The sequence below is a fragment of the Cryptomeria japonica genome, chromosome 8, assembly GCF_030272615.1.
Source record: "Cryptomeria japonica chromosome 8, Sugi_1.0, whole genome shotgun sequence".
Classification (NCBI taxonomy): Eukaryota; Viridiplantae; Streptophyta; class Pinopsida; order Cupressales; family Cupressaceae; genus Cryptomeria; species Cryptomeria japonica.
Genome location: NC_081412.1, coordinates 31,121,123 through 31,138,604, shown reverse-complemented (window position 1 = coordinate 31,138,604; position 17,482 = coordinate 31,121,123). Strand labels below are relative to the sequence as shown.

Here is a 17,482-nt window from a genome sequence, read left to right as displayed (position 1 = left end):
TCCCAAACCCCCTATCTATCTCTTTATTTCTACCTCTCTATCCATTTCTCTTCTTATACATCTTTGTATCTCTCTCTCTTTCTCTTCCAATATATGTCTATCTCTCCTATATCTCTCCCTATTTCTCTTGCCCTCTCTCCATCTCTATTTGTCTATCTCTAGTTCTCTATTTGTTCATCTCTTTATCTCTCTCCCTATCCACCTCTCTTTATATATGTATCTCACCATCTATATATATCTCTATATATTTCCATCTTCCTTTATATATCTCTTAAACTTTTTTCTCTCTGTCTCTCCCTCTTTCCCCTATCTTTCTATCATTATCTCTCCCTCTACCTCTCTCAATCTCTCTATCTATTTTTCCCCTCTTCCTCTCTCTCCTCCATATCTCCAGACATGCCTCCCTCTTTCTATCCATCCCTCTCCCTCTCTCTCTCATTCTCCCTCTTTTTAAACCTCTCTCTCTCTCTCTCTCTCTCTCTCTCTCTCTATCTATCTATCTATATATATATATATATATATATATATACCACTATATCTCTCCCTCTATACATCACTTCCTATCTCTATATTTATCTTTCTATCTCTCCCGAGCTATCTTCCACTATTAATTTTACTCTTCTCTCTCTATATATTCCTCTCCCTGTCTTTGTTTATTTCACCATATATCACTCCTTCTCTTCATTGTCATCTCCCCATTCTCCGCCTCTATCTTCATCTCTGTTGATATCTCTATCTTCTTCTTTATCTCTATCTCTATCTCTATCTCTTTACCCATCTCTCTCTCTCTTCCCATCTTTCTAGCCCTATCTCAACCTCTCTCCCCCTCTCACCCTTTGCAAACATGACATGAGCCTATTTGTAATGAAAGTTGACTATCTTCTTGATTCAAAGATTTTGTTTAAGGTATGATTGGATCCTTGTATGTGGATGCATAGTTGATTTTAAGCTATCAACTCTCCATTGAGACCTTTGTTGCCCAAAAAACACATGGCCTACCAATTGACCTCATGTACTACTCAAATTTATGCAAAAAATAGACCAAATTTTCCCTAATCAACCTTCCACACTTCTTCGGCATACCCATTGCACAATTGCTAGTTAATTATTTAAAATAAGATAATTAATTTTTTTGACTATTGAAACATATAATATTTAAGTCTAAACACAAAAAAAATATTAGATATAATTATTTTATAAAAGGATAAAATATTAATAAGTATACATCATTATCATTATTATAATTGTACAAGCACATGTTAAAGATAACATTCTTTGTATCTAAGATAATTCCAAGATACAAAACATGTTTACTGCTTTTGACTTATAATAGTCTTCTTATATGTGTACTTCTGAGAAAAGCACACATAAGTGCAGAAGTTGATTGTACTAAGGCAGGCGAGCAGCCAGAAAAAGTAGTCCAGATGGCATTTGTTTAGATTATTGAGAAACCAACCATGGTCATGACTGTTAGCTTGAGAACTTATTTTCTCAACTACAGTAATCAGAATACTGCAGAGGAAGCTTCCAACTCCAAGTACACTGAGAAATATGGCAATTCCTAGGTTTGCCATTGTGTCTGGCACTTCACTGTAAAAGAATTCTTGCAGTCCTGCCAGAATAAACCCATCTGTAATTCCAAACATTATGTATTGTGGTGCAAGCCAAAAAACAGTCATGGGGATTGTCTCATGTGGCTTTTCTACTAACCCATTTCTTTTTGCTGTCTGCAACCTCTTGATTTCTACTAGTGCTGAGACCACCATACCAAGAATAGAAAATATCAAGCCAACACCTATTCTTTGTAGAATTGTTATACCCCTATCATTGCCTGTAATTCTTCTGGCAACTGGAACTATAACTCTGTCATACAGAGGTAAAAATAACATGGTTGTAATCATTGAGAAGGAGAAAACAGAAGCTTGGGGAAGCTTGAAATTGGAGCCCATTTTCCTATCCATGGTGCTGCTCTGCTTTATGAAAAATGTTGTCTGCAGTGTTAGAGTAAGTGTAATTGTCAGGCATGTAAACCAGATGGGTAAAATCCTTAGGATCTGCTTGGCTTCTTCTACTTGAGTCACTGTGCATAGATTCCAAGGGCTGGGTTTAGGTTCTATCCCTGTTTCTTCAGGGTTAGTATTACTATTCCCTGCTAACCGCTGGACTGCAGCCTTGTCTAACCACCTGAAAAGCAGCAAGGAAAGCAAGTGAGAGTGATAGGTAAAGACTTAAAGTCACCATCTTTACCATACTTACATAGAGATAAAAGGAAACAATCTACATAGAAATACTTTCAGACATTACAATCAATGTGTCTTCCTTTTTAAAAAATATTTAATTACGTTGAGAGGCTAATCCTATAGTAACAACAGAACTGTCTATCAGCAATTCCGTATAAAAAATGCTAAACACAAAATAGAAATAGTAGAAAAGTTAAATAAAAACGCAGAATAAGGATCATAGGAAAGTTTTGTTGCCAGCAACGAAAAAATGCAGAATAGAAATCATACCAAGTTTTTGTTGTCAACGATATGAAAAGCTAATAAAAACTCAGTACAATAATCTCTAATCATTTATCAGAATATCTATTGACTGTATTTAGTAAATGATTATAAGAACGATTCTCAATGGTTTGGAATGTTTTTTTTCTTTTAAAACAAAAATCATAGCAAAAACTTGATTCATGGCAACTTTCCATATCCATCTGGAGCTTCCATATCCATCCCACCTTTGGCGGATTTCTTCAAACCATTGGCATGCACAATTCTATATATATAACTGAAATATTCACCAAGGCTAAGCAGCGAAGAAATTGTTGTCAGAAGATTTGTGTTTTGGTTTGAGTAGCGGAAGAAATTGTACAGGTCAATAGAGGCATTTGAAATCTTCAAATTTCATCAGGTATGTAATTCAAACTGTTAATTGTCTCCAATGCTAAGCTGAGAGTAGGGTTTTACAGTCGAACCAATTACAGTAGAATTATTGTTGAGGTTGAATATTAGCATGATATTTGTGTTGTGTATACTGCAATGCATGCTGAGATGGGCATAGGCATTCATTTGAAAACTTAACTGCGAAGATTATTTATTAGCCACTTTTACCAGCATAGCAGATAATGGAAATGATGGAATTGTGATGGTTTTTTGTACCCTGGCTTTCAACAGTTTATTAGTATACTTGTAAATTTAGCGCGTAGTTTGGCTATGTTCTAGAGGATCTGGAAATTGAAAGGTCATCCTGAAAATGCTCCTGTGTTTTGCTCTGTTTGGTGAGGTAAGGAGACACAAGCCTTCTTTATTCTTATGGAACAGGGGTTTATCTTAGGGATAATTGTAGTTTCTGGATGCTCTATGTAGTTTTGGTCCAACATCTTTTGTTCTGTTTTCTTGCAGGGGTGGAGTTAAGCTGTGGACGAAATGGAGGGAGGAAGTCATAACAAACAAGTAAAGTCGATAGATCTTCGCTTGTTGAAAATGGAGAAACTGTTTCAACAAACAGCAACTCTGTTGCTCATCTAAACAATGATGATAAGATATCCAAGTTGGAGGGCCTTAATAATTTTCTTTCTATTGCAACCTTCGTAAAGCAAGAAAAAGAAGTTCAAGATGCATTTTTGTAATCTGAGAAAAAGAAACTGGAAACAAAGAAGATGAACTCATAGCACTAATTGAAAAAAAGAATAGCTTTTTCCAATTATTGTTCTGAGTTCATCTTCTTTCTTTGCAATTTTTTTGTTCTGTTTTTTCTTGGGCTTCTTTTTCTTTCTTTAATAAGACCGTTTTTTCTTTTCTTAAGGTTGCCTTGCAATTTCGATATCTTATAGTAACTAGCAATTGCATCTTGGTGTGTAATGAGTATGTCAAAGAAGTGTGCAAGGTTAATAGGAACAATTCTAGTCTATTTTTTGTATACACTTAGTAGTGCGTTCAGTTAGTAGATCATTACTAAATGATGTTCTTTATGAAACATAAGTCTTAATGGAGAAATGATATCTTTAAATCAATTGTGCATCGATTTACATGGATCCAAACATGAGTAAAGAGGGATAGGGAGAGAGATATAGATGGTCAAATAAAGCAAGACAAATGTATTAAGAAACAAAGAAAGGTAGAGGGAAAGATAAAGAAAGAGATATAGGGATGTAGAGAAGGAGAGATAGAGAGATAGAAAGAAAGAGGGACATGAAGAGAGATATATAGATGGTCAAATAAAGTGATAGAGAGATAGAGATGTAAGGATATATAGAGAGGAAGAGAGTGTTGAAATGTGGCTACTGATCAACAAAGCATTGTACACTCAGCACGTATCCTCATCGGGATCCGGGGCCAGGCTGGGCCTTGGGCAGGGGTTCAGGGGCGGCAACCCTTGAGAAAAGCGGGGGTTCGGGGGCGGCAGCCCCCGAGAAATTTTTTTTTGCTGTTTTTCGTTGATGAAAACCGACATTGTAATAAAACCCTAAAAAGGACGACTTTGTTTGTTGCCCTAAAAATGCATGTTATAAGTGGCTGGGATGCTTAAGGCATTGTAAGGTTGATGTACTATTTTTGCTGGATAATAAGAAAGATTGGACGACTGTGTATGGTGGACGTAACCCATTCTGGGTGAACCACGTTAAATCTCTGTGTTATCTGTGTCCTATTTTATTTCTTTATCTTTTGTATTTAAATCTGTATATAATTGTTAGTTCATATTTGCTTCGGATCTGCTTGAAACCCTAACAATTGGTATCAGAGCGAGGTTTTCTGTAAATTGGCAGGACTTTCTGATTTGAGTGGGAGCAATGGAGGATTCCAAATTCAAGGTCGAAAAGTTTAACGGCCAGAATTATCAGTTATGGAAAATGCAGATGGAGGATTACCTATATCAAAAGGATTTGTGGCGGCCATTGGAAGGAAAGGCAAAGAAACTGACCACAATATCAGATGAAGAGTGGGACATTTTAGATAGAAAGGCACTGGGATCCATTTGATTGTGCCTTGCGTCGTCTGTAGCATTCAATATAACAGAAGCAAAAACAACTGTAGATTTGATGGCAACATTGGCTAAGTTGTATGAGAAACCCTCAGCTTCGAATAAGGTATTTCTTATGAAGCGTTTGTTTAATTTGAAAATGAGTGAGGGAGGATCTGTAGCGGAGCACTTAAATGAATTTAATACAATTACCAGTCAATTGTCTTCGGTAAAAATTACCTTTGCAGAAGAGGTTAGGGCTCTCTTGATTTTATGTTCTTTGCTAGAAAGCTGGAATAGCTTGGTTATGGCTGTAAGTAACTCTGTCTCTGGTAGAAATACTTTGGTATTTGATGATATTGTTGGTGTTATCCTAAGCGAGGAAATGCGAAGGAAAAGCACAGGTGAGACTTCAACATCATCAGGTAGTGTTTTGAATGTGGAGAACAGAGGAAGATCAAAGGAAAGAGGAAAAGGCCCTGGAAATGAGAAGTCACGAGGGAAGTCAAAGAAAGGACGCTCTCAATCTAGAGGAAAGAAAGATTGCTGGTACTGCGGAAAGCTTGGTCATCTAAGAAAGACTGTTGGTCTCAGAAAAACAAAGAAGGAGACAAAAATGAAAATGACAGTAAGGAAGCTAATATTGCAAGTAATACTTTACAAGATGCTTTAATCTTATGTTTGGATAATGTTAATGATTCCTGGGTAATAGATTCTGGGGCTTCATTTCATGCTACACCCCATAGAAAATATTTTCTAGATTATGTTCAAGGTGATTTTGGATAGGTATATTTGGGTGATGATGAGCCTTGTCAAATTGTTGGAAAAGGAAAGATAAAGATCAAGTTGCAGAATGGTAATGGCTGGTTTCTACAGGAGGTAAGACATGTTCCTAATTTAAGAAGAAATTTAATTTCTGCAAGGCAACTAGGTAGTGAAGGTTGCATAGTTACCTTCTCAGACAGTATGTGGAAGGTCACTAAAGGATCATTAGTAGTAGCTAAAGGTGTGAAGGTAGGCACATTATATCTGTGTACTGGTAACACTTACTCTACCTTAGCTGTTACAGATAAAGTTACTACAGGGACAACAACAATAAATGTTGCAAGAACAGATTCGATAATGTGGCACCATAGGCTTGGGCACATGAGTGAGAAAGGGATGAAAATCCTTCACTCCAAAAATCTATTGCCAGGACTAAAGAAGATTGATTTAGAGTTCTGTGAAAACTGTGTTTATGGTAAACAGAAAAGAGTCAGATTTCTCAAGGTTGGGAAAGAAAAGAAGAGTGAGAAGTTAGAGCTTGTACATTCAGATGTATGGGGACCGGCTCAGGTATCATCTCTTGGTTGCTCTTGTTATTATGTTACTTTTATTGATGACTCAACCAGAAAAACATGGGTATATTTCCTAAAACAAAAATCAGATGTTTTTGAAACTTTTAAGAAATGGAAAGCTTTGGTTGAGAATGAGACAGGAAAAAAGTTGAAGTGTCTCAGATCGGATAATGGAGGTGAGTATTGCAGCAAAGCATTTGAAGATTACTGTTCCTTAAATGGGATTCGAGAGCAGAAGACAGTTCGAGGAACTCCACAAGAAAATGGTGTGTCAGAGAGAATGAATAGAACCATCATGGAACGTGCGAGGAGCATGAGATTGCATGCTGGATTGCCTTTACATTTTTGGGTAGATGTTGTACATACTGTTGTCTATTTGATAAATAGAGGACCTTCAACCCCTTTGGATGGTGGTATTCAGAGGAGGCATGGACTGGTAAAAAGGTAAATTATTCTTTTCTAAAAACTTTTGGTTGCGAAGCTTTTGTCCATGTTGATAAAGAAAACAGAACCAAGCTTGATACTAAATCTTAGAAATGTACTTTCATTGGATATGAGATAGATGAATATGGCTATCGATTATGAGATTTTGAAAATAAGAAAATAATTAGAAGTAGAGATGTTATATTCAATGAGAAGGTTATGTATAAAGAATAGATGCAGAAAAAGAAGCATGAACAGGACAAACAAGAATATGTGGTGTTGAATGAGATTCCTAAAAATGAAATGCCACAGGTACCTGATGCTCAGCAACAACAGATTGTCCCACAAACTCCTGCAAGTGTTAGACATTCTATGAGGACAAGTAGACCCCCTGAAAGATTTTCTCCTTCTTTGTATTCTATTTTATTAACGGATTCTGGTGAACTAGAAGAATATGAAGAAGCAATGTAGGTAGATGCCAAACAATAGTGGGAACTAGGCATGAAAGAGGAGATGGACTCCTTGATGAAAAATAAGACTTGGGACTTAGTCCCTTTACCTGCAGAAAAAAGAGCCTTGCCTAACCAATGGGTTTATCAGCTGAAGAAGGAGGAATGGGGTCAAAAAAGATATAAGGCCAGACTTGTGGTAAAAGGTTTTGCACAGAAAAAGGGTATAGATTATGATGAAATATTTTCTCCAGTTGTAAAAATGACTTCAATTAGAATTGTACTTAGTCTTGTGGCTGTAGATGATTTACATCTTGAACAATTAGATGTCAAAATAGCTTTTCTCCATGGAGATCTGGAGGAGGAAATTTACATGTTGCAACCACAGGGATATGAGGTCAAAAGTAAGGAGAACTTGGTGTGCAGGTTGAAGAAAAGTCTGTATGGTCTAAAGCAAGCACCCCGACAATGGTATTTAAAATTTGATAGTTTCATGGCTGAACACAGTTATCATAGATGTCATTCTGATCATTGTGTATATTTTAAGAGATTTGATAATGGCAGTTATATTATCCTGTTGCTTTATGTTGATGACATGCTTGTTGCTGGGTCTAACATGCAACATATAAATGATCTTAAATAGAAATTAGCCAGGTCATTTGCTATGAAGGATTTGGGTGCAGCTAAGAAAATTCTCGGTATGAGGATTACACGGGATAGGAAAAATAGAACCTTGAATTTGTCCCAAAGTGAGTATATAAAGAAGGTGTTGAAAAGATTTAACATGCAGGATGCAAAAGCAGTTAGTACACCTTTGGCTAGTCATTTCAAATTGACTAAGGAGATGTGCCCAAAGGCACATGAAGAGGTTAATAAAATGTCTAACATCCTGTATTTATCAGCTGTTGGCAGTCTGATGTATGCAATGGTATGCACAAGGCCAGATATTGCACATGCAGTGGGAGTTGTGAGCAGGTTTATGAGTAATCCAGGTATGGAACATTGGAATGCTGTGAAATGGATTCTTCGATATTTGAAAGGAACTACTACGAAAGCATTATGTTTCAAAGGATCTAATGCTTCTCTAAGTGGATTTGTTGACTCTGATCTGGCGGGTGATATTAATTCACGGAGGAGTACTACAGGGTATTTTTTTACTATAGGGGGAACTGCAGTCAGTTGGATTTCTAGGCTACAAAAGGTTGTTGCACTTTCAACCACTGAAGCTGAGTATGTTGCTGCTACAGAAGCCAGCAAGGAGATGATTTGGTTACAATGTTTTCTGGAGGAATTGGGTCAGACACAGGAGGATTGCCCATTGTATACTGATAGCCAGAGTGCCATTCATCTTGCAAAGAACTCTGCTTTTCATTCAAGGACAAAGCACATTCAGCTCAGGTACCACTTCATCCGGACTATTCTGGAGGAGGGTCAGTTACGACTTGAGAAGATTCACACAAGTGAGAATCCTGCTGATATGTTCACAAAGGCAGTTCCATAGGAGAAGCTAATTTCTTCATCAGTTTCTATTGGTCTTCTTGATTGATAATTGTGGAATTTATACTAGTCAAGTCCTAGTGTTTTATCCAGCGGATGTTGCATGTACAGTGGTGTCATGTAGTATCAGTCTCCAAGTGGGAGATTGTTCGGTGTGGAGCCTGATCAGTCTCCAAGTGGGAGATTGTTGAAATGTGGCGACTAATCAGCAAAGTACTGTACACTCAGCACGTATTTTTTTTGTCGTTTTTCGTTGATGAAAACCGACATTGTAATAAAACCCTAAAAAGGCCGACTTTGTTTGTTGCCCTAAAAATGCATGTTATAAGCGGCTGAGATGCTTAAGGCATTGTAAGGTTGATGTACTATTTTTGCTGGATAATAAGAAAGATTGGACGACTGTGTATGGTGGATGTAACCCATTCTAGGTGAACCACGTTAAATCTCTGTGTTATCTGTGTCCTATTTTATTTCTTTATCTTTTGTATTTAAATCTGCATATAATTGGTAGTTCATATTTGCTTCGGATCTGCTTGAAACCCTAACAGAGAGAGATAAAGAGGGAGAAAAACAAAGAGAAGAAAAGATAAGATAAATAGAGGGAGAGGGAGAGAAAAATAGGGGGAGATAAGAGTGAGGGAGAGAAAGTGTGAGAGGTGATGTAACCTCTAAATTTGGAAGATAATCAGGTTCCATTACCAATAGGCTCATGTTATGTTTGTAATATATATATATATATATATATATATATAGAGAGAGAGAGAGAGAGAGAGAGAGAGAGAGAGAGAGAGTAAGAAATATGGAGAGATATAGAGGTAAAGCTTGACATAGGGAATAAGGAAGAGAGGCAGATAGATAGATAGATAGATAGATAGATAGAGAGAGAGAGAGAGTCAAATATATTGAGAGGGAGATAGAGGAAGCGATAGAAAGATAAAATTAGAGACAAGAAGTGATATGTAGAGAATTGTAGAAAGATATGTAGAGATAATGAGATAAAGATAGAGGGAGAGATAGAGTAAGAAATATGGAGAGATATAGAGGTAAAGCTTGACATAGGGAATAGGGAAGAGAGGCAGATAGATAGATAGATAGATAGATAGATAGAGAGAGAGAGAGAGAGAGAGAGAGAGAGAGAGAGAAAAGAAATGGGGAAAGATAGAGGTAGGGCGATATAGAGAGCGAGGGAGAGAAAGGAAGAGAGATAGGTATAGAATGGAGAGAGGGGGAGAGATAAGTTGAGGAGGGAGAGAGAGAGAAATGGGGAGAGAGGGAGAAAATTATATGTAGATAGGGGGAGAGAGAAAGAGGGGGGGGAGACTAATTTAGTTCAAAATATAGAGAGGGGGAGGGAGAGGGAGAGATATTTAGAGGGTAATGTAGAGATAAAGAGAGTGATGGGGAGAGAGATAGAATGATGGGGAGAGAGATAAAGAGAGAGTCAGATAGAGGAAGGGATAAGGATAGAGATAGAGGCACGCCATTCAAATCTTGCTTTGAGTATATGAGTATATCTATATGGAAATTAATAATTCAAAATTTTCATATTAGTTTGTATGAAATTCAAATTGGGACAAAAATCTAATGGTGAAAATCACATTTTTTGTACTTTTTACCTCTATTTTAAGCTCACTTTGTCTCAATCATCCTTTATGCAATGACAATTATGCATGTTACACACGATTTCTACTAAAAAATGGCATATATAACTCAATCCTTACCTAATCCTTTGTCTCAATCATCCTTTATGCAATGACAATTATGCATGTTAAACATGATTTCTACTAAAAAATGATATATTTAACTCAATCCTTACCTAATCCTATCTACACTTATTGCTATGGACTAGCCCTAATTGTTAGATTTTGCAAGCAAGAATTATAGACAAGAATTGATGTTAGTCATAGATCACACACTCAAATGGATAGATAATCCAAGATCAAAATAGCAAAAAGGAGAGAATCTTAAAAGAGAGAACTCCAAAGACACAAATGTAATAGAGTATAAGATAATACAATATTATTAATTTTATTGATTAACATAGAAGAGAGGTGATTATTATTATACATCCAATAGGTATAATAACACAAATAGAGACATATACATCCAAGAGGTATAATAACTCCTACTATTCGAAATAGGCAAGAGTTGTACCTAATTGATAAATGCCAAATTAAATGGTTGCACTTACTTAGATGAAGACAAAACTAATGGTTATGAGAGGTGGCATATAAATCCAAAAGAGGGTGTGAGACTCAACTACCCATGTGTGGGAGAGAGTGACACATGTAATTGGTGTATTATGTCATGTGTCAACATAATAACCGAGTATAAGTAACCTAGGCAGACTTGGTAATTCATACATGAAAACAAGATATCCCCTAACATATGAAAAATAAAAAAACCTACACTAACAATAATCTTTAGTGTATCCATTTCCCATGTAGGTTTAGACCCATTTTTTAAAAATCAAAATTTCAAATTCAGATTTAGATTGGCCAAAGCTCTCTAACTAGTTATTGTATGTTGCCTCAAAATACAAAATATTTCACTTGTCACATTTGGAGTTGTACCTAAGAACTAACCAACCTGAATTCATTATAATGGACATGGAACAATTATCTTATGTTGTTATACATACTTGCATTGCCATTCAAGGATTATAAGAATTAGAACATTCATTACTAGATTACAATCAAATGAGGGTGTGAATCTCAACTACCCATGTGTGGGAGAGAGTGACACATGCAACTATGGATTATGCCATGTGTCCTAATAATAACAAAGTCTAAATAAATTAATCGAGATGAGTAACATGTGTAGAGAAAAAAAATTATCTCTAGCATAAGGAAAATAAAAAACCTACACTATCACTAATCTTTAGTGAATCTATTTCCCATGTAGGTTTAGATCCATTTTTTAAAAATTAAAATTTGGATTGATAAAAAATTTCCAACTTAGTCATTATGGGTTATCTCAAAACACAAAACATTTCATTTTTCCATTCGGAGTTGTACCTACGAACTAACTTTAATTCATTATAAAGAGGTAGAACAATTATCTAGAGCTCTCACACATACTTGCGTTTCTATTCAAGGAACATCAAAATCAGAACATTCATTACCATATCACGTTTTTCTATGAAAATCTAAGATATTGCCTCACATCTTTGATCTTTGATCAAAGGTCATTACTATAAACCTTCACCATCAAAATAACCCTTATCAACACCTTTATAACTTTTAAAGTCAGAAACTCAGAAGAGTGACCTTTTATACTTCTATTATTTTTTTTTTGGATATGCATATTTATAAATTAATAGAAACCAAAGGCACGTATTCATTTAAAAAAAAAAAAGAATTTAAAAGCAAAAAGAAAAATTTAAAAGCAAATTTCAACATGCTTTTGATTAAAAAAACCTGAAACTTTGAGTGTGCTCCAGTTGTGCCCCATCCATTTTGGAATCCCCCTGATGGAGCAAGGCTGCATCTGGCAATTCCAGGTTTCTATTACGCCCTGCTGCAACAAACACCTGAACAATCCGAGTAATTGGGCTGCCATTATGAGCACTAGGAATAACCTTATATCTGTAAAATGGTGTACCACACAAAAACACCACAACAGCTAAACCAAAAGCAGCAGTCGCAGACCCAATTCCTGCCCCCCAGCTCACATTTTCTTCCACATAAACCAAAACAGTAGTAGCCAGCAAAATTCCAATACTGAAGGCAAAAAAAACCCAATTGAAGAAGGAATGCTTCTGAAGCTTTTCCTTTGGATTGTTTCTGTCAAACTGATCAGGACCATAAGAGCCTAGTGAAGGTTTGAGCCCTCCTGCACCAATGGAAACGATGTACAGAGAAAAGAAGAGTAGTCCAACTTCAACTGAGGAAGCATTGCCACAATATAAGGAGCTCTTTGAAGGGCATGGAGGTGGTTTCAGAGAAGATACTGATACTGTCACCGTCAATAAGCTTAGTCCCTGAATACCCACAAACACATTCATTTCAGATTTTCAGAAGCTCTATTAAACGTACAATCAGATTGATTCATTTATTTAATCAACAATATATTAAAATTAAAGAACTTTTTAATTTTTCATCAAATTATATTTTTAATCGGGGTTTTTTCATAATGTGTTGGTTAAGCAGTTCTAGTGTTGTGATCATCAATGCTCGAACTTCTGCTGGTCTATTGTGATCACAGGCTTGTGCCTTCACTGATCCAATGTGATTGTGGGTTTGAGCCTCAGTTTAATGACCGAAATTTTATAGAAAGAGTCTAATAAGAAACAAGATTAGATCAATAATATGTGATCAAGTCATGATGGAAATTCTAAAAGAAGAGTACAAGAATAAAATTAGATAAGTAATATATGATTTCAGTGATTGAAATTCTTTAGAAAAAATCTAATAAAAATTAAGATTAGATCAAATAATATATGATTTTAGAAATTGAAATTCTGTAAGAACCTAATAAGAAATAAGATTAAATTAGTCTTATGATTCCAATGGTCACCCTACATCATACATCAAGAGGGAGATTCTATCATCTAAAAGTAGGTTATGTCTAATCAGTCAATAGTTTAATAGTTTTAAAAAAGTTGAATTTTATCATTACAATCAGGATAGTCATTTATTACTTTTGATCATGGATGAAGTGTAAAGTTGTTATTCAATGTTTGACTGAATATAAACTTGATTATTATCTTAGAAAAGAATTCTATCAAGTAAAGTATTTCAATCTCCACTCACACAAAGAATAAGATGCTATCCATTAAAAAATCCATCCAACATTTTCTTGTCTATAAAGAATGAGACTATAATAATGTAAGAATGTTTCTACAAGGAAAAAAGAGATTTTTTATGAATTATATACCATTGCCTTTTTAATTTAATAAGAAATTTTAATCATCTCAAAAAATTCTTAAAGGAAAAGTGTTTTCAACTATTTTTAAAAATTAAATTATTCAAAGACATGGAAATATTTAATAATTTGAAACTCTATTGAAATCCAAAATTAGAAAACAAAAATTAACTTTAAACCTTTTACACCAACTTTGAAAACCAAATAGTTGTTTTCAAGATCTTACAAAAACTTAGAAGATCAATATGGATTGACATGAAATGAAAAGCAATCAACTGACTTTAACAAGATCATTTCAGATAAATCATCTAATCACATTACCTTTACTTTTAAATTGTTTCTGGATTAGATTGTAGTAAAGATTTTGGATCACGCTTTGTAATCCATCATCAGAATGATAATAGAAAGCAAAATAATAATGTTTCGAATCACTCCATAATCCATCATCAAAATGATAATAGACAGAAAAAATAAAATGATATCATTAACCCATTATCTTTGATTGAAACCTTACCAAGAAATAAACACAGGAGGATGCAACCACCATCCAGTATGTCCCTATGTATGAATCTGCTAAAAAGCCTCCTACCAGAGGCAAAACAGTTGAGACACCAGCCCAATTGTTGACACTTTTAGCAGCAGAAGTGACTCCTTGATGCAACTCATTTGTCAGATATGTTATCAAACTGGAGATGATTACAAAGTAGGCCATCCTTTCTGTCAACTCCAACACTGCTCATGGTACAAACAAACCAAATATCAAAAACACATTTCATTGAAAAAGCATACACATTGAATAATACACAACATGGAATTGCAATTACAGATAATGAAGAGAGAGGCCTTCCATCCTCCTGTTTTTGCAAAGGAAGCCGGTATTCCTTTGCAGTCTACTGAACCATCTTTCACCCACATCATATTTTCCTTCTCCCTCTCACACAACTCCACCTCCTCCATTGAAGAATCCAATCACCTCACTCCAACTCCTCGTTTTTTCCCCCTAACTTTGATAATGGGTTCTCTACGGAAACCCAAAGCGGATAAACATAAAGGAAAAGCTTAGAGAGTCCGTATGTTGTAAGAAGTGTACATTGAGCGGTCAAATCTGATAAGATTCTGTCTTAAACAAGCACTAAATTTAAGCTCTGTTCATATATATTCTCCAATGCTTTCCCGTCAGGGGACTTAAAATTAATATTCTTCTGGAAAGTGTTTGTTTTTAACAAGAATGCAATCGAACTAGGGGATTTGTTAATGATAATTGGTTCAACTTGTATCATGCACAAGCTGGGTACTTGGCCCGGGTGTTGGCATATGGTAAAAGAGCTTTGTGCATGGTAATAATGGTGTTCGCCACTTAACACCCACTCTCACTGTACAACATTCTTTTCGAAGCCTTGTACAAAGAAATCGTTTTCCACTTATATCGTAGAAATCTATGTGTATTTGCAAATACTGTTTCCCTTTGACTTCCAGCAGGTGATCTAATTCTATTAAACATAAAAGATATTTACAAAGAATCTTTCTATATGTACTAATTATGTTTGATCTAATTGTATTTAAACACAAAAGGGAGTTACAAGGCAAGGCCAGCAAATCAACAAAGAACAATCAATTATACATTCTTGTATTCACTCATTAGTTGCTCAAACATATGAAATAAATCCAAAGACAAATGTATCCTAGCCACAATATTTCAACTCTCGTATGTTCACATGCCCATTTGACCCAGCAATCCACTACACTATTCTACTCCCTAATGATGTGAAAAAATGTAACAGATTCTAAAGACTTAACCAAACTTTACAATATAATTTTAATATTAACAAATTATGTTTTTCGATTGAACTTGAAGGTTAGGGTTATGTATGGTTATAAGATTTTTTAATTAATTTGTTACTGTTTTTTATTATATATATATTTCTAATCAAAGTTATGAATTAGAAGAGGGCTTTGAAAAGATAAAAAAAAAATTGTACATGGAAAAGACAACAACAATATGAGATTAGAACCAACAAAGACATGGGTCTTAAAACCAATGACGTCCTCAAGAAACAAATTAAAAAGCCATAAAAAAAGGCCAACCAAAACAACAATCATGGAGGTTTAATTCCAAACCTCACTAAAGAACTCTAAAGAGAAGTAAAATCTTGATCCATATGGGTTGTCTTGTCTTTTCTCAAAGAAGAACTCGGAATCAACCAAAGGACACATAGTCACAACTTCTAGTTTTACATTGTACTTAAAGGGAAACCCCTACACATCCTCTATAGGACCCACAACTACAATGTTTTCCCTCATAGCATATGACTCTTTATTAACATATTGAAATTATTTCCCATGACGAGGACAAGGAATACGTTTTATCTAAATATGGTGTTTCTCTTTCAATCTTGACATGAATGGGAGAAGTACCCAACTTTATGGAAATGAAGGAAAACTTGCAAGGAGGACTAACATTAGATTATTTTTCTTACAAATGCTAACTTTAGAACACAATTTAATAGTGTTTGGCAACACCTTATCAATATCACCACACATACAAAATCTAGTGAAAAAGAAAATGTTTCATATATTTCATGAGATTGTCAATAGATAAAAACAAACCAAGAAAATTGCTTATACATGTATCCTAATGGAAACCCTAGGAGAAAAACCTAAAAGACATCATATTAAATTTTCCTCAAAAACATGTAAAAACTACTAAACCATCTTTTCAAAGAAAAAAATCATTTACCAAGGGACCAAGGATCTCCTTGCAAAGTTCTTGTGTTTTTCCTCAAGGATTTGGAAAGAGAACAATTAAAATTTCCATCTCTCAAGTTAGCAAATTGGATTTTACTAGACACGTGTCATCTTTTTTGAGCCCAACATTAAACAATATCTATTTTGATGAAAGCCTAAGAATCCCCCAATGAGGGTATTCCCCATGTAGGTAATAGATTTGTCCACAACATCAAGATCACTTATACTAGTGCATGACCCATCCAAGGTGAAAGGAGCTTCACCCAAGTATATATCGAAAATATTTAATTACATGAAGATCTACCCACCACTAATATAATTTAAGAAACCCTAGCTTACATAGTTACAAACCTCAAGTTAGAATCCTCAAAGGTAAACTCATAGGAAGAACCAATTTATAATTTAACATCGAAAGCTTGTTAATTTTGGGTAGAAAGAGGTCTTGAAGTCCCAAGACTACCAATGCCAAGAGAAGGATACACTACAACTGAGGAGATTTTATCCTCACAAAACTTTCCTATAGAAACCCCAAGCTTGATGATAGGAAAATATCCTTGTCACCAAAATAGCCCTAGTATGACTTCTAACACATATGTTTTATCCCTAACAATTGCTTGAACCGTTACTAATAACACCCCTAATAGAAACCTATACTAAAGGAGTATCCATGCAAGGAATAACTAGGGTGAACCTTATTGAGAACAAGATGAAACAAAATTGCAATACCAACTTTCAAATGTGTTTATGAATCTAAAAATTAGATTACCATATGAGATTATGTATGTTGAACATTCAACAACAATGTAAAAAAAAACTGCTAACACTATATCATGTGGAGAAACCCTTGGAAGAAAAAAAATTCACATGGGAAGAAGGTCATGTATATATTATTAATTTGCAATCAAGAGATATACAATGACACACTTCATGTACTATTCTTTAATCAATCTAGAAACACCCTACTACCTATAAAACACTCATTATAAAACTATCTTATGGCTCCAATTTATAACAAATTGTGGGAGGAAAAACCATAGTGGTAACTTGAAACAAGAGACATAAATCACTTGATAAAACCCACAACTAGAATAATGGATAACTAACAATCATGGAAATAAAATAGTAATTTTACATGGCTCCCACATGAACACCTAGCCCATAGTCAATCAACTCTTTGCCTTCTTGGATGCTTCATGAATTCCTAATGACTCTTTC

The 17,482-nt window shown here is 35.0% G+C and overlaps 1 protein-coding gene across 1 annotated transcript; it reads right to left on the bottom strand.

Annotated features, from left to right (window-relative positions):
- Window positions 1-1,210: 1,210 nt before the first annotated feature.
- Window positions 1,211-14,707, bottom strand: LOC131034618 (protein NRT1/ PTR FAMILY 5.10). Its single transcript, XM_057966165.2, has 4 exons — window positions 14,347-14,707; window positions 14,037-14,254; window positions 12,076-12,638; window positions 1,211-2,184 (listed from the first exon to the last, which is right to left on the bottom strand). The coding sequence occupies exons 1-4, from the start codon at window positions 14,477-14,479 to the stop codon at window positions 1,311-1,313; spliced, it is 1,788 nt and encodes a 595-aa protein (XP_057822148.2). The 5' UTR covers window positions 14,480-14,707; the 3' UTR covers window positions 1,211-1,310.
- Window positions 14,708-17,482: the final 2,775 nt, after the last annotated feature.